General features: G+C 36.5%; 1 protein-coding gene across 1 annotated transcript in view; it reads left to right on the forward strand.

The window, feature by feature from the left end:
- ADGRB3 (adhesion G protein-coupled receptor B3) overlaps positions 1-25,732 on the forward strand; it is a 465,041-nt gene that overhangs the window by 196,896 nt on the left and 242,413 nt on the right. Inside the window, exons 6-9 of the mRNA XM_075497295.1 lie at positions 70-234; positions 7,241-7,342; positions 7,896-8,002; positions 24,871-25,065. Of these exons, the coding sequence (XP_075353410.1) occupies positions 70-234; positions 7,241-7,342; positions 7,896-8,002; positions 24,871-25,065 (569 nt within the window). The remainder of the gene's footprint in view (positions 1-69; positions 235-7,240; positions 7,343-7,895; positions 8,003-24,870; positions 25,066-25,732) is intronic.

Consider the following 25,732-nt stretch of genomic DNA (forward strand, 5'->3'; position numbering starts at 1 on the left):
AGAATAACCTATATATCCTCCTTTATGACTGTCATTATGTCGCCACTGTAACTATATTTTTCCAAACAGCAAATGGCCAGTGGAACCAGTGGGGCCACTGGAGTGGCTGTTCCAAATCCTGCGATGGTGGCTGGGAGAGACGGATAAGGATCTGTCAAGGTGCTGCCGTGACTGGGCAACAGTGTGAAGGAACTGGAGAGGAAGTTAGAAGGTGCAGTGAACAGAGGTGTCCTGGTGAGATGCAAATATAATCATTGTTATTATCTACACTATAGTATGGCTTACTTTAATGGTCATCTTTAGGAGAGACAAGATCAATGTCCTTAGAGCAATAGCCATAAAGAGACATATCTAGCCTTGCTTTAGACAAGTCACTGCTGTTTTTCTCTGTAGAGTTGTGTTTATGTAGCTGGGTGTAAACTAGCCCTATTGGATATATGAGCAATGCTTCATGTTTTAAATAAATCAAAATACCATAGAATGTTATCAGAAAAATATTTCATTGCTTAGGTATGCCTACATTATTTGGAGTGGCGATTATTTGCTACAGAAATTCTCTCTTGTCCTGGTTTAGGCTGGGATAGAGTTAATTTTCTTCCTAGTAACTAATATAGTGCTGTGTTTTGGATTTAATATGAGAATAATGTTGATGGCACGCTGATGTTTTGGCTGTTGCTAAGTGGTGTTTATGCTAGTCAAGGACTTTTCAGCTTCCCATGCTCTGCCAGGTGCACAAGAAGCTGGGAGGGGGCACAGCCAAGATAGTTGATCCAAACTGGCCAAAGGGCTATTCCATACCATATGACGTCATGCTCAGTATAGAAACTGGGGGGAGTTGGCCGGGGGGCATCGGTCGGCGGGTGGTGAGCAGTTGCATCACTTGTTTTTTTTGCTTTTCTCTGGGTTTTGTGTGTGTCCCCTCCCCCATTATTTTCCTTTTCATTACAATTTATTGTTGTTGTTGTTGTTGTTGTTATTATTACATTTCAGTTATTAAACTGTTCTTATCTCAGCCCAAGGGTGTTCTTACTTGTACTTTTCCAATTCTCTCCCTGATCACACCGGGAGGAGGGGAGGGTGAGTGAGCGGCTGTGTGCTGCTTAGTTGCCGACTGGGGTTAAACCATGACATCTCTGAATGCCCTGTTTCTCAGAGTATCAGGGCTGATTTTGTAAATCATGGAATTCCTTTTATCCAGTATACAAGAGACGTCTTTGTAATACATTTGGGGTAAATTTCAGTGCAGTATTGATAAGGGGAAAAGTGAACCTTACTGTACTATATAGAATGAATGAATACATGAACAACATTTTATAAAAAGGAAAGTAATTTAAAATGAAAAAGGCACTTCCTTCCTGTTTGAATATAATGCTTAAATACATTTCTTTGCAGCACTTTTTACTTTGCCCTCCCAACAAATTTAAGTCTTTCCCACTGAAAGCTAATAAAAGTGCACTTTTGAGCTTCTTCAAAAGTGATGAGTAAACAAGAACACCTGGTGAATCTGATCATCTTTATCTGTAAAGACACATTGTCCTAAAGTAAAAGAATGCATTGTTGGATAGGTGTAAGATAACAAAATAAGGTGTAAGCAGCACAGGATGTCTTAGGCATTCACTTGGGAGATTATGTGTTCTGAACTGCAAGACAGGAAGCAGCAAAAATCAATCTAGCAGTCTTTGACTTCTGGACATTTCAATGGCTATGTTCTCCGCTAGTCAGAGAAAGCACTTAAATGGCAGGGATGCTTTGGGTCAGGAAATGGGAAATATATCAGATGTGAATTTTATGTTATCAGGCCCACATTTTCATAGGCAGCATGTTTATCCCTTGACAGCTATCAAAGAACAGTTTTCAAGGTCTTTGCAGTACAGTAGAACAATGAATCTCATTGCATTTGAAGAACAACAAAAGGACTATTTGTAGTTATAAAATTTATAATACTATACTGGAGAAGTTAACGAAATTTAACTTACTTCTCAAATTATCTCTTTTTAGTTTTAGTAAAACCTTCATTATTTGAAAAGCAGTACAAAACAGTGTTTGTATTGGTTTCCTAAATAATTATAATTTCCATAGTTAATGCAGACTACCTCTATAAAAGCACAGCACGAGAAGAAGGTTAGTGTGAATCTTCTCAATAAGCAGGCATTCAGATCAACCAGCTCCTGCTCATAAAATCATTCTTGAAATAATTTGCATTTGTATATTTAAAAGTAAAACCATGCTGCTGCAGTCCAATTTTCAAAGGTTGCCACCTGCTGTTAATAAAATATTTTACAGATGTATTTACAAGTCAAATACACACAGAGCTTTATTTGCCATTTGGTAAATTTATTTATTTACTTGATTAATTCCAGATTAGAATCAGTCTGCTTATAGAAATCATAACCTAAAGCACCTTTTAACAAGCTATACTTGTGCAGAAGATTATACATGAACAACAGATTTAATTTATCTGTTTCTAGACTGACATTTACTAAAGCATCTCAGATTTAAATGTAGACAGTGGATAAGTGACCAAAATTTTATAAAATTATATACATATTTACATTTTATAAACACCAAGCAAAATTGGAAAGTACTATACAGAGATGATCATTCAAAGTTTAAGCAAATTTCATGATTTGTATACTTTTCTTCCATACCCCTAAAATACTTCAGCAAAGCTATTTTTGTCTCGGTGGTTTCTTTTTCTCTATAAGTCATTGAGAAACATGAGAGACTAAAATGTTAATTTTTTCTTATATTAGCATTGCTTTAACATTAGTGTAAGACCAGATCCTCAGCTCTGTAGATCTGTATAACGTATTTGTAAAGTGGATGAAGCTGCACCTGTTTGTATCACCCAGAGGTCTATAGACTTAGAGAAAGTTAAATTATAGCTGACTTTAAACTGTGGAAAAAAAAGGAGAATAAAACCTTTTTCTATTATGCTGGCCACTGTTAATAAGAAACTTTACAAACAGAGCTGTTCACTTGACTGACTGAAAATCTTGACTGTACTTTTTGTAGTTTGAGTTCTGCATTATCTGAACATTACGCAAGTTTTTCTTCATAATCAATGATTCTCTTCAAATGGTTCGGTCAGGAACGGAATTACATCAGACACTCCTAGAAGCTGAATATAAGCAGCACTAAGAAAGGCAGGCTCAGAATTACTGTCTGAAAGTTGTTTTCTCAAACAGCTTGGTTTCTGGACAAATGTTCAGTATCTTTCTTTGTGATTTATTTCTATTCACAATTATAAATTTTAAAACTGTGGTTGTTTCCTTCCATTGTGTAATATTCTGGGAATGAAAAACAAAGATCTGAAGATAGTTTGGCTTCAGTCATTGCTCCTTTGCTGTATCCCAAATGTCTAAAGTTAGATTTCATTCCTAGTAGGTCAGCAGTGTTAAGGATTTAGTACTCTGTGCTCAAAGTATCCTTTTCTGAAGGATAACTTCAGAAAAATGGAAACATATCAGAGAAAGGAAAAAACCTTCTAGATTTGCTAAGTCATGCAGGAATCACTGCAGAAAACTTACACAGGATGAATAACAATAGGTCTGTCCCATCGGAATAAAGGAGACAGCTAGGTAACAAAAGAAATTGCAACCCATGACTGATAAGGAGTTTTGTGGCAAGCTGATCAGAAACTTTTAGATAAATGTGTAAGAGAAATAAGGTACGTCCCATCAAATATGTCAGTAAAAACTAAGAGATGTGAGAACTGAGAACAAAGTACAGTATCATTCAGGAGAGAAACGTCTGTAAATTTATTTTTATAAAAATAGGATCATGTTCTTATGACAGTTTTAAGAATATCTTAGGTTCCAATAATATAGTATTGGTTTCCAGAAATACTTAATTCCATAATAGTTAATTCTATAATTCTATACATGTTCCAATATCTATGCTTTACCCAGATTTTACTCAAAACAGATCCTCAATATTTTTCTCATAAGCCTATTGTCAGTGGTAGAAAACATAATATAGGAATTGTTTTGACCAAAATATTACTGAAAACAATGATAGACTACCTTGTTTGTTAACAAAAAGATAACAGCGCACAACTGCTGCCGAAGACTAGCTAGTGATTTCCTACTGAAGGTAGGTTTCTTCAAAGGCAATACTAGCTACATAAGATAGAATATGAGAAGGGGGAATACTCAAATAATTGTCAACAACTAAATAACAAAATTAAACCTTTGGGTTTTGTTTTGTCTCTGATTACAACGCTATTCTACAAGATGTTCAAGAGCTTTGTTCAAAAGCTTTTTTCTATTGCCTTGGTTTAAGATAATTTTGCCCGTGGCATTGAATTAGAATTCACTAGAGGAACTATAGTTCTAGCTTCATTTGTGAGCTACTGTGTGGTGTTAGCTAACTTGCTTCACCCTTTCATTACCCTTTCCCATGTTTGTTAGCTGCCTAGGTAGATTGTAAACTCTGTGAGGTTGTGCGTGTATCTTGCTTTGTCTGTGTGTTGTACAGAGCTTCCTCAGATCCCAGGTGGGTCGATTGCCTCTTGGAGATGCATGTGCTCTCACCAGTAATGTCAGAAGAAGACTGTACTTCTAGACCACTGACTTTGTTGAGTGTTTGTGCTTAGGTGGGATGAATTCAGGCCTATCATGACAGGGGTATAACGTGGTAAATTTGAGCACATGCTCTGTGTGGGAAGATATTGCTGAATCACATCATCAGTGAAAGAGAGATCTGCTTTTTATTTGCCAATTTTAGCAAACTTACCTCAGTATTTGCTGTTTGCTTCTAAATTTTAGCAATTCTCTATGATTTTGTACAGCTAACTTATATTTATCTGTGGGTGTGCTATGAATTAATCATGCCATAGTTACAGAAATACTTGAACTGGTCCTGAGCAGAGCCAGCAGGGCCAGCAAGGCTTTTTAACTCAGATTTAATACCACTCCAGTGTGACTGTAATGTCTCCATGGGCAACATGGGTTGGAGCCTCACAGATGCTTTAATGTGGGTGGATGCCTGATTAGTAAGCTCTGCCAGATATACTTTAGCTTTGGGAAGAACTGGTTTGTTTTTTATGCACAGCATTCCTTGATCCAAGGTATTTATACAATGCGTTGAAAGGCACAGAGTCAGCCAGGGACCAGGAAAACTTCTTTGCCTGGGCTAAGTGATACCTCTTCCAAACTCTGACTTGCTCCCACACCTCTTCCCTGATAACTCTGGGTCTTGGGACTACCTTTTACTTTGAACACAACACACAGGTGCACAGATTATCTCTGGCACTACGCTAAAGTGAAAACATAATCTTGAGTTCTGAAAAGTGTGACGCAAAAGCAGGCAAGTAGTACCCTTCCAAATAGATGGGAAATCTCTGATACTACCTGTGACTTGCTAACATAAAAAAGAAAATATAGTGTGTATTAGTATGCATATACATGCATGTATATATTTTTTTCAGAAAAAAAACACATTTAACATTCAATATTTGGAGGGAAGTAAGAGTTTCGGTTCTGAGAATCAACACCTAAAGTGTTGATTAGTGAACACAACACATTTGAAATGGCCACACCTGCATGACAAATATACTTCCCAAAGAACTCTAAGCTTTAGCAAATTTATGTAATTTGTAATATTACCTCCTTATTATGTTAATTTACACTCCCCAAATCAGAACATTTCTTTTGTTTATAAGGTCATAATAGGATGGTAATTACATTTGCTTATGTCACCAGATGGTTCATTTTTATCAAAATCTGGCTTTTCCCATTGTAACACTGGCCTGATGCATTCCCTTTTGGGGCATATCTGAAGCAGTATTCTAGATTATGTATTATCTAGTATTCTAGATTATGAATATAACCAACTTTCTTTGGGTTTTGCCATTAATGGATCTCTTGCTTTTTTAGCAGCACCAACTGTCTTGATTTATGATTCAGGAATGCTGATGGTGAGGCAAATTTAGCAAGCAATTTTTCTGCCCAGCTGTGATTCATATTAGTATTACTGAGCCATCTGCAAGGTATTCTTTGTCCTCCACAAAGAGAGGGTACAGCTTTGTGAGAAAGTCTGCTCAGTTCCCTTACTCACCTCACTCTTCCATCAGCAGAAGTATAAAACAGGCAAGATGCACGGTTTTATGGGTTAGGTAATGGGATGGGCAAAATCTGTAGTCTGTTCCTGCCTCTGCTAGAGATTTCCCATGCAACCATGGGTGAATCACCGAATTGCTTTCTGCCTTGTCACCCCATCTGCTATAGTGATAGAATTTCCTTTCTCTTTTCCTTTTTCTTGTTTTGTAACCGCTTTGCTGTAATACAGTGGGGTTACAATTTTCCTGAAATACATGTAATAATACTTTTAAACAACTCATGGCTTTTCCCTGCTGAACTTGGAATGAACTAGATTTCAGTAACTAGCATTTGTCAGTGCCTTAAGTTGTGAGACGACTTCAGCCAGATGTTTGCTGTGTTAATTTAATTTACTCAAGAATCATAAACTGGGAATTTACAGTAAAAATACAAAGAGCAAAAGGAATCTGTAAGTCATGACCATGTGAAAATAAAACACAAAGCATTTGCAGAACCTTCTTTTTCCCCAAGCAGTTCTGTTACTACGAAATTGTGAAAATATTTTTTCCCTTTAAATGGTATTGCAATAACAAGTAAAAGGCCATTTTGTTTTATAGCCACTCAGTCCCACATTATTGACTATACTTGCTTAATTACCAACTTGTACTGAAACTCATTTCAAAGAAATAACCTGCTTTTTGGTCTTCAGAATATACAGCTCCCATTTGATACCTTTAGCACATTTAATGTTTCAACTGTGGTTTCAGAGCTGATTCTTTCACATACAGTTTAAGTTTTAGAAAAATCTTTACAAACCTTAATGTAAGATAAGCATCACAGCTTATAAAGTTATAACATAAGTATCATCATCTTCTGATAGATGCTTAATGTTATTGATCAAAATAGAGCAACAAGAAAAGATTCAAACCTATTAACATTGCAGCTACAACCTAAAGAGTGTTTGTTTGCCGAAGAGAATAAAGGCACAAACTGTATGAAATAAATACCATCACAAAGACAGATATTAAACAAAAATTACAGGTTTTGCATTTTTGTACTTCATTCTTAAAATTAAACCAAATTATGTTAACATATACATCTCAGGAAAAATTAGGACAAGTTTGAAGACTTACTTTTCTGATGTAAAATATCTGGTTTACATTAATGTTTCTATTTAAATTCTCATTTCTAAATGGCAGCACCTTATGAGATATGTCCTGAAGACTATTTGATGTCAATGGTGTGGAAAAGGACCCCAGCTGGGGACATGGCATTCAATCGATGTCCTCTCAATGCCACAGGTACAGTATTTCTTTGAAATTGCATGATGATAAAAAAGGGGAGAAATCTTTTGCATTGTGTTCTAGACATAATCATTACTAGACTTGTATACATATGTATATATGCATATATGTGAATATATCTATATAAACCCCACATATTTACATATACATATACATATATATACATATATATACATGTACATATACTCTGTCTCTTATAGCGTACATACATGCATGGATCTGTGGTGTATATATATGTATACACATACATATACACATTATAGCCAGAGAGAAGAAGCTGAGAAGAAATCAATTTGACAGGACCTATCAGGCAAAGTAATGAAAATGAAGCAAAACATAGAAATCTTTTTAATTAAGAAAACATTGCTAAAAACCCACCAAGTGAACATTGAAATGTGTTTCACAATCTTATACTCTCTATATACTGATGATCATTGCATGAAATTGTTTCTGTGTGTGCTTTTAAAATAGCATGGAATATAGTTTAAATAAGGTTCATTCTCTTGCTCTCACTTATATAAATATTTTCTGTCTTCTTTGTGACTTACAGGCACCACTAGCAGACGCTGCTCTCTCAGTGTTCATGGAGTGGCCTTCTGGGAACATCCAAGCTTTGCTAGATGCATATCAAATGAGTACAGACACTTGCAGCATTCAGTAGGTGCAAAGCCAGCTTTAGTACTTGCTCTGTTTATTCATTACTAATCATTGGTGTGAAAAAAACCTTACTTATTTACTCTCAAGTCAGATTTCTGATAAGAAATGCCAGGAGGAAAACAGACCTAAGAAGTAATAATTTATATTAATGCATATTATTCTGATCTTGTATACTGCTGGTGTTTGAGCAAAAGAAGCTTCTTTGTCTTACTCTAGAAATGGAAAATGAATCAGATTCCCTTTTTTCATGTCCACTGTGTGAAATTTTTATAGGGGTCAGAGGTAAGACATATTTTGGTTTATTAGAAAATGAGATGTGAATAAATGAGATTTACAGGAAGAGTGACCTGCTGCGTAATTTTATAATACCTTGAATTCTTTAATTGCACACTAGGAAGTCAGAAACTATATTTCTTTTTGCTATTAGAGTTAGAACTTCACCTTGAAATGTAACAATAGGAAATGATTATTGGCTAAAGCTATTGCAGTGTCTTGGAAAAAGTAAAGTAACTCTAGATGAAGAAATATGGGGTTTTTTCAGTATGCTTAACAAAAAGTTTCTTTGCAAAGCATATGCATTATACATTTATCTACTGCCTAAATATGTTTATGTGCATAGATGTAATACATTGTATAGATTGCATTATAAATATACTACCATGGTATGTGCCAGGTATATTGATTACATTCTATTTTCATAGCCAAAGAATTCAGGCAGTTTAATACTATTGTGGGAAGAGCTACTTTGAAGATTCTCATGGACAATGGTTTTTGCCTGCATGATATATTTTACTGACAGTCTTATTACTCTGCCTCCTTTTCCAAAGGCCACTGCTCCATTAATCATTCAGCAGAGGGGCACTAATACAGCTGTGTGCTTCATAACTTCCCAACCTCTCAACCAAGTGCAACACTTCTGTAGCATGTTTAAAAATCTTTGGGAGCTTGAAAAGTAGTAGCCTGGCTGTCATTCCTCAAATCTGGCTTGCCACTTAGAGGAGGTTTTGATTAATTCCTTTGAGCTGCATTTCTGTTTCATTAGATTCCAACTTAATTGAGGCCTGGGATTCAGTTTCAGGGTGAGCCAAAGCATTATTTTTAAAATAACACAGAATAAATTGCCAAAGCAATTTTCCCCACTACAGAGAAACTTTCTTATTTTATATAGCTGTCTGCATGTTGCTCTATCCCTGTAGTGTTCACACTGGAAAAAACAACAGTAAGTTGGCTGTAACTGCTGTGCATTTTATATTGTTGATAATTTATTCTTTTGCAACAGCTGCATATAGTATGTCTAAATGTACTTTATGGGCATGGAAAGCAATACATTTGTATTTCATTTGCTTAGAATCTGTGTTTTGGTAAATAGCACAATAAAGACAATGACTGTAGGTAATATGCACAGTTCTGAATAATAATAATATCATATTGCAGAACAAAAAATTCACATTTTGTGATTGAAAATATTGAGATATTTCAAAGTAAAGCAAATTACTTATCTTTTACTTGCTATTTTTGCATTTAAATATTACAATCTTCTGAAATATTGAAAGTACTTTGAAATATTTTAAAGGATTTATTCATGTTGACCTGCCTGACCAGAAGACCATCTCTTTAGGGTTTTGTTCCTCTGCTTTTATATTTTTACATTTCATATCAACATTTATTCATAGTGTTGATCCTCATGCCACTGATTCTGTAGTGATATACAGTCTTTTCTTTTTATGTTATTGCTAGAAGTCATTCATAAACAACTCGGACAGTGGGAAATGCTCTTTCATATTATTCAGTGGTTTGACTTACCTGGCTAACTTTTGGTGAGGCACTGGTACTTTTTGAAGAGCTGCAAGTCTGCCTGGGAGGAAGGGGTCATTTTTGGACAGAAGAAGGCATTTCTAACCCTGATCAGGTTTATCTATTCTTCTACATTTCCTTTTTCAAAATATTAAATACGATTAGGCCACACAGTGAAATAATCTTTTGCCAAAGAACATTTAAAAATAGCTAAAGCTTCTTTAAAATTACACAAGCATCTAAACATCATCTTATTGCTACACAAAATTTCAGTCTAGTTTATATGCATACAAATTAAAGGAGAAAAGTGGATTTCTTTTACACTTGGGAGCTGTCCACAAAGAAAATCAGCTTGTCTTACATCTTACTGCTTCTCAAAGTGAACAACACAGCATATTTAAGGAATTCTAGAAAATAGAGGTAAAGACCTATAAGGTCATCGCCCTGCAAATGTAGGCTTGTCCCCCCACGATACATATGTCAGCTCTATAAATCCCTGAAAATAGGGCTTTATAAGGAAGCTGCTGACAGACGGTGTTGCTATAATAAATATGTGTGCTTATGAAAGCATTTATGAGATGCCTCAGTGTGCTTAACTTACCAATAATCTTATTTTAACAACTCGGACCAGGAGTAGTGGGGGTGTCACTCAGTTCTGTGAATGTTCCCATAAAATCTGAGTCTGAGCTGAATCCCTTTCATTTCTTACCTGAAATACATAAAACAAAAGTAGGTCGATAGTCTTAAAAAATGATATTTCTGAAGTTGATTTAAAGCAGTTGATATACATAATATACATACAATAGTTGATACATTAAAGCATGCCCGCCTAGAGGAATACAGACAGGTCCCTGTCTCTTTGCCCTCCAAACAAGCCACATGTGATCCAGAACCAGCCCCGAAATCATGTAGTTGAATTCACACGGTGCTGTGCCCAAGCAAATACTCTCTAAAGAAAAGCATTTAATATGCTGGGAGCCAGAGAATACTGCCTTGGCTACAGACCCTGCTAACCTGGCTACACAAGTTCTGGACTGGAAGCTTACAGTTACACTAGTAAATAAACTAAACAGGGCGACTGCCCAAGCTTAAACACTGTCCCTTGCAGTCATCTACACTGTTTAACTGTTTATCTGTTAGCATACTCGCTGACATGATTTAAGACCATACCAGTGAGCAGTCTCCCAAGCAATGCCTAGCATCTTTTAGAGGATAGCATGGCAGAGAGACCATTCCCAGCAGGCAATAAACCCATCGTTTTCTGGGACAGAGGAGGGAAAGAGAGATTAGCTTGAGGGATACAAGCTGTCTGTGCTCGTTGGCCTCAGGGCTAGGCAATATTCCTGTGGCTATTTTATTTACCTGTATTTACTATTTATATAGTAAAAACACCTTACATTTGGGCAGCATGGACTGTGAGTAGAGAAGTTCAGGGCTGCATGTGTCCATCAGTTTACACAAATTTACACAAGGCAGAAATCCTGAAAAGTTAATTCATAGACTTCCACTCTAATATCAGTATGATTTTTACTTTCTTCCTAAAGATAACCTTTTCCTAGAAACGTTAACACAGGTTTTCATCAGATGTCCACATTAAGCCAGAATTCTATGCTATACATAGTGTAGAATTTTACCACATAACCTCAGATGATTGACCCCTGAAGACTGTTTCCTTACTATGTGTAGCTACAGTAGGTTCACTGCCTCATGCACAAAGCCTCTTGTATTTTTACAATTTTCTCTATTACTCACCTGGAAGTGTCATGGGACAAATTTCAACCCTTAATAAGCAGTATTAAAGTAGCAGAAACCCAGCTAGTGCTGCATGTTCTTCAGCTTGACTCAAGACTTGTATGGAGACTACTACGATAGCTATGTAAATCATGCTAAAATGGCACTATCTTTTCATCTCAAAATCCATTTGGAAGCCTATTTGCAAAAGGTGAAGTGTCAGTAAAGTTAAAAATATACTTGTAATGCTAAAGATAATATACTTTCTCATAACCCCCAGCACCATGAATAATTTAGCTCTTTTTCCAGCCACTTACAGAATGTGCCAGGCAGAATTACTGCCTCTACTCAGGATAGGCATGTACTGGCACTTCAGATGCAGGGTACTGGCACCTCAGAAGAAAGCAGGATTTTCCATTGGTTAAATGGAATTGTCCAGATACGTGGACCACTTTTTGATACATATATCAATATTGTACTTAATATTCTATTGCAACAGTTTCAGAGTAATTCACAATCTTTAATTAATATATCTCCTCAACATATGCTTGAGATCAGGCTCTACTACATCTCCATTTTTTGTTCATGGAGAACTGAGTGAGACCAATTAAACAGGAAATTTATCTCTGATCTTCTGAATTAGTGCCTAGCCACTGTTCCTTCTTAATGTTCATACCTCTCCATATGAGAGCAGAGAAAATCCCTGGCATGGTAAAAATATAATAACTACAAAGCCTCTGAAGAGACTATACACTGGAATATGATGAAACAGTGAAGGGGAATGGTTTGGCTTGTGGAGTGGAGATTGGCAGTCAGCTTGCATCTTTCGAGGGCACAATGCCCTACACGATTCATGTGTAGGAGCTTGAGTAAATGCAGTTAAGAGGATGATGCACTTCAGCTATGTCACAAACGTACAGTCTGTACTTTCATTAGTTTATTTTACCTTGTGTGCTATGGAATAGAGGTCCCTTTTAAAACTAGGGATGATAATTAGACCTCTTTGAATAATGGAACCAATTAGTTATGAATACTTTATCCAACATTTGGTACAAATCAGTCATCAAATGAATTCAACAAATACTGTTTGACCAGTTTATACAGCTGGTTGACTAATATGAAAAATTTTTCACTGAACAAATTAAGGGACAAAAGTGCCAAAACCCATGAAATAAACTCTTCGGAAATTGTTTGGTTAGCTCTAATAATAATACTTAAAGAACCTAATTAGGCTTATTCTTACTAAAGCACTGTAAGTGGAAAATGTAAAGTGATAAATAGGTATGCTTTGCCTTCTGGAATCATGACCTAGAGGATCAAGCAATAACTTGATGAACAGAAAAAGAAACGTCACAGATTATATATATCAGTTTTTGTTCTGGATTTCTTGTATTGCCCTAGTGTGTTTGCAGTACCTGCAGCTTTGCATTAAGAAAATGGTCTTAGTCAAGCACGGTGTTTCAGGACTGTTACCAGTCATCTTTGCAGCTAAGAAGGAATATTTTGCCCAATGATGCACGATTTGTTAAATGTGTTCTTGAGAAAGAGGAGATTACAGCAAAGAGAGTCTTCTGAGTGTCTGTTTTATTGTAGATGGAGAAGTGAAGTTGTAAGGTTGACTAAGATCTAGTGGCAGGAGATACCCTTTCTTCAGTTCCTTCTGGATATTTCTTGGTCACATACTGATCACCAGATTTCAGTTAATAGGGAGGAATTTCCCTCCTTTCTCTAATTCCAGATTATATTCTCAGAATTTGGAGGTTTTTTCCCCTGTGTGGGATAGACATTTTTTGGGTTTTTGGACCATTTTACCAAATCAATTATGGCTGTAACACAAGTTGTGGACTTTGTTAAAGCCTATTCTCTCTTTCTACCTTTGGCAGTTTCATTTTCTGAAAACTGAACTCCTTTGGTCTAACTAGCATATTTTAATCTCTTTAAAGAGTATCTGTTGGTAGCTTAATGGACTGTTATATATAGAAAGGCAGAGTAGATGATGATCTAATGACCCAAACTTAGACTGTATAATATTATGAAGTATTCTCCTCATTGCTTATTATCTTCTTTTGATCTGGAAGCAGAAAATGGTCTGCCTAATTAGTTTACCTAAAATTGAACTAGTACTTGGTTAATTTGGACTAGTATCTTCTGAGATATGTTTTCATATAAGAAAGATATCTCCAAAATATTCTAAAGTATTACTCTACATACATGAAATTTTATAAGTAGATGAGACATTACACAACTCCACTGCATGAATACACTGTCAAGTTAGGTTTAGCATCGCCATGAGAGATTGTAAACTGAATCTTGTGGCACAAAGAAATTAAAGCAAAAGACATACCGTATGTATGTATTTTGGCTGCCACAATCCAGCCAACTGGGTTGTGTAATTGACACTTTGAGACAGACCAAACTTCAGATTTAGTCTTTCGCATTTATTTCATTTCTAGGATTTCAAGTGTATGTTAGTAAACTATGAATTGTTTTTGCTGCAACAATTGTTTAGTATATAAGGCAATATGTAATTTCTGGTTTGGTCTTTATTGCTTTCTAGATGTTAAGTCTACAAAGGGACCATCATGATTAATTAGCATGACTTCCTGCATGACCTTTTCTTGAAGTAGCATATCTCTCATAGGAAGACATCTAGTCTTCACTGTAAAAAGCAATGCAATGGAGAATGTGTTCTCCAAGACTATTTTTTTTCCCAATATTCAGTTCTCATGTTCTTGCAAGTTTCAGCCAGCACACCTCAAGTGGGTTGGATCTGCTGAGAAACGTCATGCTCTGCTTTGATGCTTTAATTTTTTCTTATTTTTTTTTAACTTCATTCAGTTGGATAAACAGGGTAAAATCTTTCCTGAGAATAACAAATTCAGCTGTTTGTACTAATATTGGATGTGAGTGACTGCAGGACCAAGAATGGAATCGGTGATTAGGAGCCTATACGCTTACCTCAGATGGTATCTGAGAAGACAGTCACTGAAATGCCTCAAATAAGAGTTAATTTCATTTTCATACTTTCTTGAAGCCTATAAAATTTGGTATACTACAAGCAAGAAGACTGAGAAGCAAGACCCCAGTGTTAGGAATATCCTACATCATTCTTTGTATGAACAGCTGCTTCTGAGAGGCATAGCTAAAGACTTCATCTGTTCTTAATCCATTCTATGGATGACAGCCACCTAAATTAGAAAAAAACCAAACCAAACAAAGCCAAACAAAAACCCGAGCCAAAACAAAGAAACCGCTCACCCCCTCCCTCAACCCCCCAAAAAACAAAAACCAAAAACCAAGACGCAAAAGACTTGAATCAGAGCTAATGCAGAAAATGAAAATGAGATCAAAATAGTTTGGTATGGAAGAACAATGAGTTTTCATAGCTTATGAGATTTTTATGAAATGAATATCTGGAGCCTGTATGACTGTTTTTAATGAAAACCGTTAATGAATAAGAATCTTACCATGGAGTATTAGAAACTGATTTTGTGTAAATGGAGAAAATACTTGAATATATAGGGCTATTTCTATGTTCTACTCTGTTATGCATGCATTCTAAGTGATAGGATTTATTCAATCAGAAAAAAAAAAGCTAATTTTGTGAGGGATCTGCTTAAAAGATATTGGTAATATATCACTGACTCACCACACACTGGAACAACTCTTTTGCCTAAAGTGAGAATTCCTCTAAATGGCTTTTGGACACTCCAGTTTGGAAGAGATTTGTACTACACTCATAAATAATGAGGAAGACTAAAGCCTGTCATCAAGACACTTTGTTTCTGAAGGTCATCTCCAATATTATCAGAAAATCTCTACTAATACAGCCCATTTTCTAAACCTATGTAACACAGTTTTCAAACCCGGATGATGAAATTCTACATAGTTGCTTCAATAAAAATAAGGTACTAATTTGTGCCAATTTGAGTGATATAACACCTAAATCAAACATGCATTTGTGCAAACTGGGCTGCTTTTCTATTAGAAAGAGGAAGTTGGAAAAGCAAAAAAAACCTCTTAACTCCTGAGAGTTAAGAAGGAAAAATCTGCATATGAAATATCACACTGGTGTCAAGATATTAGCACTTATGAAGGAGTATGGGAACTTATGCAGGTGAATCTTTGCATATCAAACTGATAATGTAGCCATAAAAATGCATTTCTGCTGCTTCTAGTTCATACTATAATTTTGTTTCCCCTTTTTCCACAGCAGTGTTATTCACAATTTTGCAAGTGCTTGGCTAAAATATAATTTGATAAAAAGAACTCTGAGGTGAATAATGATTTGCTCAGCTGCAGCTCATTAGAGATGATTTTGTTTTTCCAAATTATATTACAAGGGCAGCATATCAGCCTGTCCATGTACTCCTCACTGAAATGACGGCTGTACTCTGGGGAATGAAAGGTTTCCTCCTAAAACATTTACTGCTCCTTTTTTCCTAGTTTAGTGCTTCATTTCTTTTTATATAGCTGCAGAGCAAAGCAGTCAGGCTTAGTTTTGTAGATTTGAATGTACAGGCCTCAATAACAACATTTTTATTCTGCCTCAGTCTCTCCTTATATAGGTATATGCCAGCTCTTCATCTTCACCTTCACAGCCTTTGATAGGCCAGGGAGTTATATCAGTAAATGATCTTTCCTTGCCTTGCCTCCCTTGTAAGCCCAGAATCTGCAGGCATCAGCTCTGTTTTGTCACCTCTGTATCTTGACAGGAGGATGGCAAACTGTTTTCTCTCATCAGAAAGCAACTGATCAAGAGATTGTGGCAGGCAACAGTTTTCCCCTGCCTCACTAACATTTTCCCATTCTGCATGAGAGAAGATTAAAACATCGGAAAAAAGCTAATGACTTCAGTGTTGCTGTCTGCTTGATGGTGAGGGCACTCATATGGTTGTGAGAAAGCTCTGCCTGCTCTGCCCTGCCAAACTCATTGCATGGACTGAAATATTGAGTTTTTGAGTGCTTTTAACACCATGTTATAAAGTTAGTATGGCTTTCTCAGTCTCCTAACAGATCTGCTTCACCCTCTGTAAATAAATATGCACTTTGCCAAAGAGAGGAAATAACCCAATACTTCAGTCACTCATAAGAAATATGTAGGCTAGAAACCAACTGCTCCAACCCAAGTGAAAGGCTGCTTTTTTCATACAATAGGCACCAGAAATGAGCAGCTTAAGATCAGGAAAGTGAAACGTGTTTAAAGGTACTGTAGTACCTTATCCATTCATCAAATTATAGTGCTTGACCTCACCAACATACATATGCACCGCAATCTTAGAGATGCTATGCAGTGGGAGAAAACATTTACCTGCTATTCTGCATAAGCACATCAGAACTTAATTCAACTGGATTCTTCCTTTCTGCTTTTGAATATCTGCTTTTTAATAGCCAACCAATCCCACTTGTTAAATTCAAAGAAAAGTCCCGACTATCATCTCAGCATCCGTAATCATCTTTCCACGTCTGGTTTACCAAAGAGTAATCTGTGCGTTAAATGAAATGTGCTCCTGTGGTTTCTGCTGCTGCTGTGTCTGCTGCAGCAGTAAGCAGCTGAGTGTTCCCCGATCACATTGATATTCCAAACCAACCAACACTGCAGCCAACAGGCGAACTCCACTAGGGTATGGCCAGAGGGAAAACAAGAGATGAAGGCCATTTAGGAACTCAATAAAGAAAGAATTCATCTAATTTTCCCTTAAAGTCTACCAGAACTGCAGGAACCTTCACTTCAACACAGCTGCAGAATGACTGCAGGAATTTGGCTAGGCAGCTAGTGGCAAAGAAATGGTCACAGCATCTTACACTTACAGTCATTCCCCTGCTTTTTTGTCCACTATTTCATTTGCTGCATTCCCTCACCATGTTTAAGCTGAGATTTGTAAGTATGTGAGGCAGAAAGGATTCTTCTCTTGCCTACTACTTAATGCAGTACCCCCATGCAGAAATTAGGGCTCCTCAATAATGGTAATTTCCTTGAATAAACCATTTTGGTTTGTCCTGCAAACAGAATTGAGTCTCATTGGAATGACTATATAGAAACATAAAATCCAATAAATATAGAAATTGGTTAAAATCAAATACACATATAAATTGAAGCAGTTAATCAGAGCTTTGTGTTTTAGGGACACATACTTACCAGGATGACCATGTACTATAAAAAAAGAAAGACAACTCATTCGTCATATGTGCCTCAGCCATTCAGTCAGTATGGAGAGCCAGGAGACTTTACCTCAAGCACTATTATGTCTGTCATAGAATGAAAACAACCCTCTCAGAGTCTTCATTCTCTTTTTTCTCTCAACTCTTGCTCTTGTCATGTTGCATTATACATAGATAACACAAATCTTGAAGACATGCCCTCTGGTTAAAAAAAGAAACAACAATAACAACAACAAATCTCTCACACAGCATGTCAACGTGAGCAGGATTTAATCACAGATAATTGGAGCATTTAATAGCAGTACTTAATAACATAATAATGCAAATCCTGGTCAACAAAACCAGTGATAAGTATAAGAAGAAAAAAAAAAACAAACAACAACAAAAGAAGTGATCTGTTTAATGATTATTCATTTCTCATCCCTAGAGCCATTTGTTACTCTACTGAAGAGCAGTCTTATCTCTTCAAAATATCTATTAAGATATTTTGTTGAATTCATGCTGAAATCAAAATACTGAAACGTTATAATGACTTTCTCTGTCACCTGTGTTGTGGTTTAACCCAGCAGGCAGCTAAACACCACACAGCTGTTCACTCACTCCCCCCTGCAGTGGGATGGGGGAGAGAACTGGAAATAGGTAAAACTCGTGGGTTGAGGTAAAGACAATTTAATAGGACAGAAAAAGAAGGGAAAATAATAGCAATGCTAAAAGAATATACAGAACAAGTGATGCACAATGCAATTGCTCACCACCTGCTGACTGACACCCAGACAGTTCCTGAGCAGCGGCCACGCCCCCCTGGCCAAGTCCCCCTGGTTTCTATGCTGAGCACGACGCCATATGGTATGGAATAGCCCTTTGGTCAGTTGGGGTCAGCTGTCCTGGCTGTGCCCCCTCCCAGCTTCTTGTGCATCTCCAACGTCCTCGCTGGCAAGGCAGTATGAGAAGCTGAAAAGTCCTTGATTTAGTGTAAGCACTGCTCAGCAACAGCTAAAACATCAGTGTGTTATCAACATTATTCTTATCCTAAATCCAAAACACAGCACTATACCAGCTACTATGAAGAAAATTAACTCCATCCCAGCAGAAACCAGGACAACCTATTTGATGTTTATATCTCAAGGACTAGAATAAGTGACAATATTGATTATGGTGATAAAAAAAAGAATTATGGGATGGGTTAAAGTGGCAAAAAAAATCTCTTGAGCGAAATAATAGAAGTGTTCTTGTGAAAGAGGGTAGAGAAAGCGGGTACAGAAAGAACTAAGAATCCCTCTGAGCTGTTCACATTCTTCTTCTAAAAACATGTTAGACTTCCACAGATACCTCATCACATATAGAAGAGCACATACAATTTCTCTGGTGTCTGTGCAAAGATTCAGTTCACCTGAGATGAATGTCTAGAACAGCACAGGATTCTGTGTGACTAAGCTGGCTCCTTTTCTCTAAAAACAAATCACTGTTTTCAGGAGTATTTTGCCAAAGAAAATTTAGAAGTATATGACAGTTGGATGACTGTTTGTATATAGTGAAACAATCCTCATTTTTCTTTTCATCACTGTAAATTTAGCACAGGGTTGCAGTGATTTCAGCTGAATGCACAGAGGCAGATTGAGGCACCGTATCTGCAGAAACTTGGTGTAGCAGATTGCGCACCATGACAGTGGATAAATGCAGGAAGGTAAAAGTTCAGTTTCAGGGCACTCATTAAACTTTGACGTTTCTGGTTGGGGTAAATTATAGGAGGCTTTTGTTTGGGTTTCAGAATATTTGCAGGGGCCTGTTACAGAATTTTAGAACTGAAAGGAAATTCATGAGATCATCCAACCCTAACTTCTGTCCCATCAAAATCAGCTATACTTGCATTATTCCAGCATTTTGTTTTCCTTGACGGTTATTAAGGCCTCCAATATAGAAGACTGCATAGTGTCTTCAGGTAAACTATGGTACAACATTTCCTTTACAGTTGAAAAGTTTTCCGTAATATATATCCTTAATCTTCCTTGACACAATGTATACCAATTACCTTTTCCCTTTTCTATTATAAACAAAGGGAATATATGATTTCCTTCCTCTCTGCAGAAACTGTTTATTAGTATGTTATCATGATCTAGATTGAGACTACTAACTAATTTCAGATTGAGACTACTAACTAATTTCACTGATGACAAAGTGGAAAATTATTTTGTATTGCTTTAGCAATCTCCTTCATAAAATGTTGAATGTATAGAAAAGGAAAAAAACTCTTATATGACATTAGGTTATAAACACTCAGATGCATACCTGAAGATGCATAGCTGTATCTTTAGACTCTACTCTGTTTCTTTTAAAAGGTGGATGAAATAATATTCTTGAACACTGAAACAGCCTGAAAATAAACAAATAAATTGTAAATAATTAATTATATCAAGGGAAAGTAAATTAAACTTCTAGATTCCGTGCTAAAATAGTTAAAGGACTGTCTGTCAATAATCAGAAAAAACACTCTGTAATGAAGTTTTTCTCAAATCTGAAAGGAAGAGCTTTCTCACAATGACATCACATTATAGTTTAAACATCAGCATGCTGCATGAGTTCAGTTCAGTGCAGGATTATACCTATGGGAATATTTCAGCTGCCAAAAATATATTTTCTGCCTTTTTAATTTATGTGCCTAACTTTAAGCAGACAGATTTCAGCATTTTGGTTCCAGCTTTTCTGGACCTCAATACTGGTAACTATAAAAGTAAGTTTGATGCAAAATTAATGTTTATTGAGGGGGTACTATCAATTCCAGCCTCAAGTTTAGAAGCCACAGAGGTCAGTTAATGTGATTCAGAGCATCCAAGATAAGATTTCAGGTGCTCTGGGTTGTTCTCTAGAGGAACAAACACTCTCAAAAGCTTTTAGGTTTCTAATACAGTTGTGTAATTCAAGTGGCTATTGCAGGTGATGTGAATATTCCTTCCTGTTCTGCATATTAAGAGGATTATGAAAAATATTTTTAAAAATATTAGTGTTGGGTTGTGGAGGTACAAAGCAAAGTGGTTTGCAGATTATGAGCAATTTCAGGATATATTTTTATTTCAAACTATCTTTCCTCACTTCTATCTAAGGCTTCCTAATTCGGGTTCTTATAGTCCCCACTACCATAAAACCTATTAATGACATCATTAGTAATACCTAGCCATGAATCCAACATCATCTTAAAAAATAATGAAAAAAAGGATGATGGTGTAGCTACTCTTCAAATTAATCATTCTTTTCAATCATTTATAGGTTTCTTGAGGATTCATTGTTTTCTGTCCTTTCAAACCACTTCTAGCTGTTAAGTTTGCAGTAATTATTATGCAGTAATAAATTTGTACTCCAATTCTGGAGGCCTAGGAGCTCTGACTTTGTAAAGAGGAATTTTTATTATATCATACTTTCTGATAAATCAAGGGACAAAGGCAGTTGGACCCTGAGTCAAAGTCCAGTTAAACATTTCAGTAATTTTTCAAGTATGCAGCCATACAGTGCAGGCGGCTAGAGGTTGGGCTGACAACTGAAGTATCCCTTTAACAGCTGCTTCATTTCACTATCTCTCGGCTCATAAACTTTATTTTTAATGAGCCTGCCTGTAAGACCACTAAAAAATGACCTTCACAGAGAACTACAAGGACCTACAGTGGTGACCAAAATAGCTTTCTTGGACAGTGCATAATATCACAGTGACCATAGCATAGAAAATAAGCAGTATGGCGAGAAAGACATTATACTAACTACTGATGAGAATGTTCTGTATTTTCACACTGAAATACTCTTGTGGTAGCTGTGCAAGTAATCTACTACCTTCAGCTCATACTAATCTGGTCATCTTCATGGCTTTAATAGTGTTGCACTAATTTACATCAACTGAGTGGATGGCCTGAGATTTTGAAGTTGTGTTTGTTTAGGAGCTGTAGACTGTCTTAAAACAAGAAAATGCATTATGTAATAAAGTGATAATAAAGAGGCTGCTAATTCTTACCCTGCCCTGCACATTGCTTGCTGGTCTGTAGTCAAAACTTTCTACTAATTAACTCTAATTTTCACCCACTTTCTTTACCCAAACACATTGCAACCTTCTCTTTTATTATGCTACTTCTAAGGGTATGCTGCTAGTGTAATTCAAGACAGTGTGGGCCTGGAGGGGTAGCTAAGGATGAGGGAAAGGAACTTCTGGGTTGGAGCTTGAGAGGGCGAAGAAAAGGTGCCCACCAAGGTCTGTACGAGTGGTGTGGCCCGAGGGAGGAAGGGTGCTTGTCCTGGCAAGCTGAGCTTTCTGGGTATGCCAATTTTTTAAAAACAGTTCCAAATTGAGCTGTAATTTTAAGAGCAAATAATTCTGAGGTACTTTAAACCACCTGCACCACAACCCTGGCTACTTCTGAAGTAGGTGTAATAATTTAGTCCTGTGGCATTGTGGGCACTTGCTAGACCTTTTTTATCACTGTGTCCAAAAGCAATCAAAATGTCTTGCTGAAAGCACTAAAGGCTATACTACTTCTACTGCTAGAGATTTGTAACATTTTTCACTGAAAACAGAGCTTTACTTGCTAAAAAACAGTCAAAACTAGGATCATTTTAATTTATTATTTGCATTCCAAAAGCAGCTGAAACCAAGACTTCTGTATGCTATGCATGGTCCAAAACCAACAAAAAATTAGCCCCTGCCATCTTTAAAATGTGAGTTTAAAGTCTAGCAGGAGCATGGAAAAACAAATGGGAGGGTGAACATACAGATGGAGCAAAAGGAAGCAAAATAATGCAATATAATATAACATGCTAAATAGTTTGACAGGTTTCCTACCAGTGTTTTATACAAGCATAAGAGCACAGTAGGTTTTTTATGAGGACTGATCACTTTGCTGTTGTTATTGGAATTAAAGAACCTCTTTGTTCTCTCTTAAGCTCTGCCTTCAAGTTGTGTGATGCCTTTCCCACAGTACATCCTGAGGCAGATGGTAGATTTGGGAGTTCAGCTTTATGGACTGTCTTTTATGTTGTATGTCTTTTGGGCTTGACTAAAGACACACTGAACATTGTTAATCCTCAAAATCTGGAAATACGCTCTGGGGTCAATGAACAGCTGGGCGAGTTCCAGCAAAAGTTCTGCTATGTTGTGTTACTGTGCTAACTGATGATCTTTTAATTCGCTACCCAGACACAGCATATGGGCAGATGAGGCAAATGGTAACATTTCACAGGAAAAATCACAAATCAAGTTCTTGTTTGCTTTCGCTTGTCCCCAAGAAAGTAGTTCATAATGTTATGTATACAATATCAGATCCCTGAATCTACTCAAATTAATTTTCTTCCATTCTCACACCTTTTTCTCCACTATTGTTTTCCTACATGATTACTTTCAAAGCCTCCTTCTAAAATGAATAGAAACTGCACAAAATTATTTCTGCAAGCAAGCTTCTTGCCTAATTACTTATTACAGTATTCTGAAGACTGAGGGAGGTATTTCTGCTGAAATATATGTTAAAAAACCCTGATGAACTGCCTCAGTTCTCCTTACTGAAATTTTTGTTGATAATATTTGATTGTACAATTATGCTTGTACCTCTGGACTCATGGTATAGGGTAGATTCATTCCCTGTCCATGCTGCAGCGGGCAGATGTTCTCCCAAGTGTTAAGTATTTCTAGGGTTTGGGCAAGCCTGTTGTGGTCCATAACAATCCCCAGCTGCTATAAAGATGACTTAAGGCCATAAGCGTAACTTGAAGCAGCCACTTTGCCCAGCCCCAGCTGTGTTACATATATCTAGTTTATCTCAAGACTGATGTAATCAAAATATGATCCAACAGCATGAAGAAAAACTATGTAGATCATGTATGTCAGAGGTTGATTGCATTTTTTAAATTGCTTTCATGAAAGTTATTTTGAACCCTTTTAATCTCTCTACTATTTTTACTACATATTCTATCCTTTTATTTGTTTGTTTGTTTGTTTGTTTTGATGAAGCCCCGCATATCCACACAAAGTGGCTGGGGAGATCTGGAAGTGACAAAAAGTATCTTTACACTCTTCCTTCCACTTCACCATCACATTATGTTACATTAGTCATCCTTCCCTCTATACGTCATTAATAAGGCCAGGTTAAAAAGCAATTGAAGATAAATTTACAGAGATGGTGTCAGCGTTTTGGTTGCCAGTTGCTCAGAATTCTCTCTTCATCCCTCCTGCTTAGAGTAAGGTCCGTCTCAGATAATTTCTCTTTTCTTTAATTTAGCTTCCATTTGGAAGAACTTGTGTTTGTATACATAAATTCATATGCATATTTAAAAATAGGTTGTTTAAACCATGCACTCTTTTGCCTTGGCTGGCCTTGGGACATCATTGTGATACACTATGCATCTTCCTGGGATGCTGAGTCAGCTTTAAGAATTAATCAGATCCACAAGTTCAGCTTCTTATCAGGAGGATTCTTCTACCAGCAGTTGCATTTTGGATTACCTTTATCACTAGCCCTGTACAGATCTGCTGGGAGAGCTACTGCTAAAGTATGCTCTCTTGGCTGATACACAGGAGCAATTCGTAAATTAATTTGCATTTCTTGAAAAAACGAACAAGATTGTTCCAAGTGAGCACCTTTGTGTTGTTAGTACTACAGAAGAGAGCACCATAATCAGCTTCCACCTAAACCATCACTCTTGTATTAACTAGCCAAGTTGGGCTGGCAGAGATGAAGGGTATGCTTTCCTATAGAAAACTAGATTATAACAAGGACTGCTTTAGCATTTACCCCATTCAGAGCTCTTAGTTGTTTAATGAGTGGCAACAGTGGTTGTACAGCTGTTCCTCTGAGGAAGACTAGTTCCTTGCTACATCATGGCAGTAGATTAAAGCTGCAGTCCAGCCCATGGAGCTCCTTTGAGAACATGGATGTTGAGAAATTATTGGTGTCCAAAGAGAAGCAAATGGATGAAACACAACAACTTCAGAATCTTTCAGTACAAAATCCATGATTCTCTGATAAACATAATAATTCTGTCGTCATAGTCTACTATTTTGTCTTCTCTTTAACAGGATGAACTTTGTTATAATGGCTTTAATATTTAATATTACAATAGCTTTAATATTTAATATTTTTGGCTGTGTTTAGAATTTATCATACCTTTTCCTCAGTAAAGTAGATTCTGATATTCCTTTTGTTCTTCTGGTACAGATTAAAGAGCACCTTGCCAAGGGACAGAGGATGTTGGCTGGTGATGGCATGTCTCAAGTAACCAAGACTCTATTGGATTTAACGCAGAGGAAAAATTTTTATGCAGGGGACCTTCTGATTTCTGTGGAAATTCTCAGAAATGTTACAGACACATTTAAAAGAGCAAGTTATATCCCTGCATCTGATGGGGTGCAGGTAAGAGAAACATTGTAAGGGTAATGTTTCAATTAATGGAGTTTATGTCAGTATACTGCATACTATTTTACCCACTGCGGAAACTAAATCTTCTGAATGATAGACACAAACATTGTTGACATAAAACTAAGATACAAGTGTAAAATAGGAAAAGACTCAGCTATATTTAATGAGACAAATATCAAAAAGAATGCAGCAAGTGAAAATGTAAAATTCTTTCTTTGTGACATTTATTTCAGTATCTTTCTCTTTCAAGGTTTGGTTTGATTGATAACGATGTGTTGGTATTTTTTTGCACTAAGCAATTCACTAGTGTTGTTTCTTCCAGTTCATTTCAGTTCAAAATCTATCCACAATGTTTCATTATGTAATTCTGGCATTGCTTCTTCAATTCAAATAAATAAAGCTCATTAAAAGTGCACAGGAGTGATGGATAGTACACTTGATATGAATTTTCTATTTCATATGTTAGATTATCTCTTCTTGTGCAAGAGGCCAATTAAAATACTGTCAGAGCTAAAAACACTATAATTATTTCTACATAATGTGCTGCACAACTCATTGTGTAATGTTCATTAAAATAAATATTTCACAGGACTTCTAGATTAGGATATTGGTTTCATCTATATCTGAGAATTTTAGACACTTTTCAAAGACTGTAGATGTA

Source organism: Mycteria americana, chromosome 3 (assembly GCF_035582795.1).
Source record: "Mycteria americana isolate JAX WOST 10 ecotype Jacksonville Zoo and Gardens chromosome 3, USCA_MyAme_1.0, whole genome shotgun sequence".
In the NCBI taxonomy this organism is placed as follows: domain Eukaryota; kingdom Metazoa; phylum Chordata; class Aves; order Ciconiiformes; family Ciconiidae; genus Mycteria; species Mycteria americana.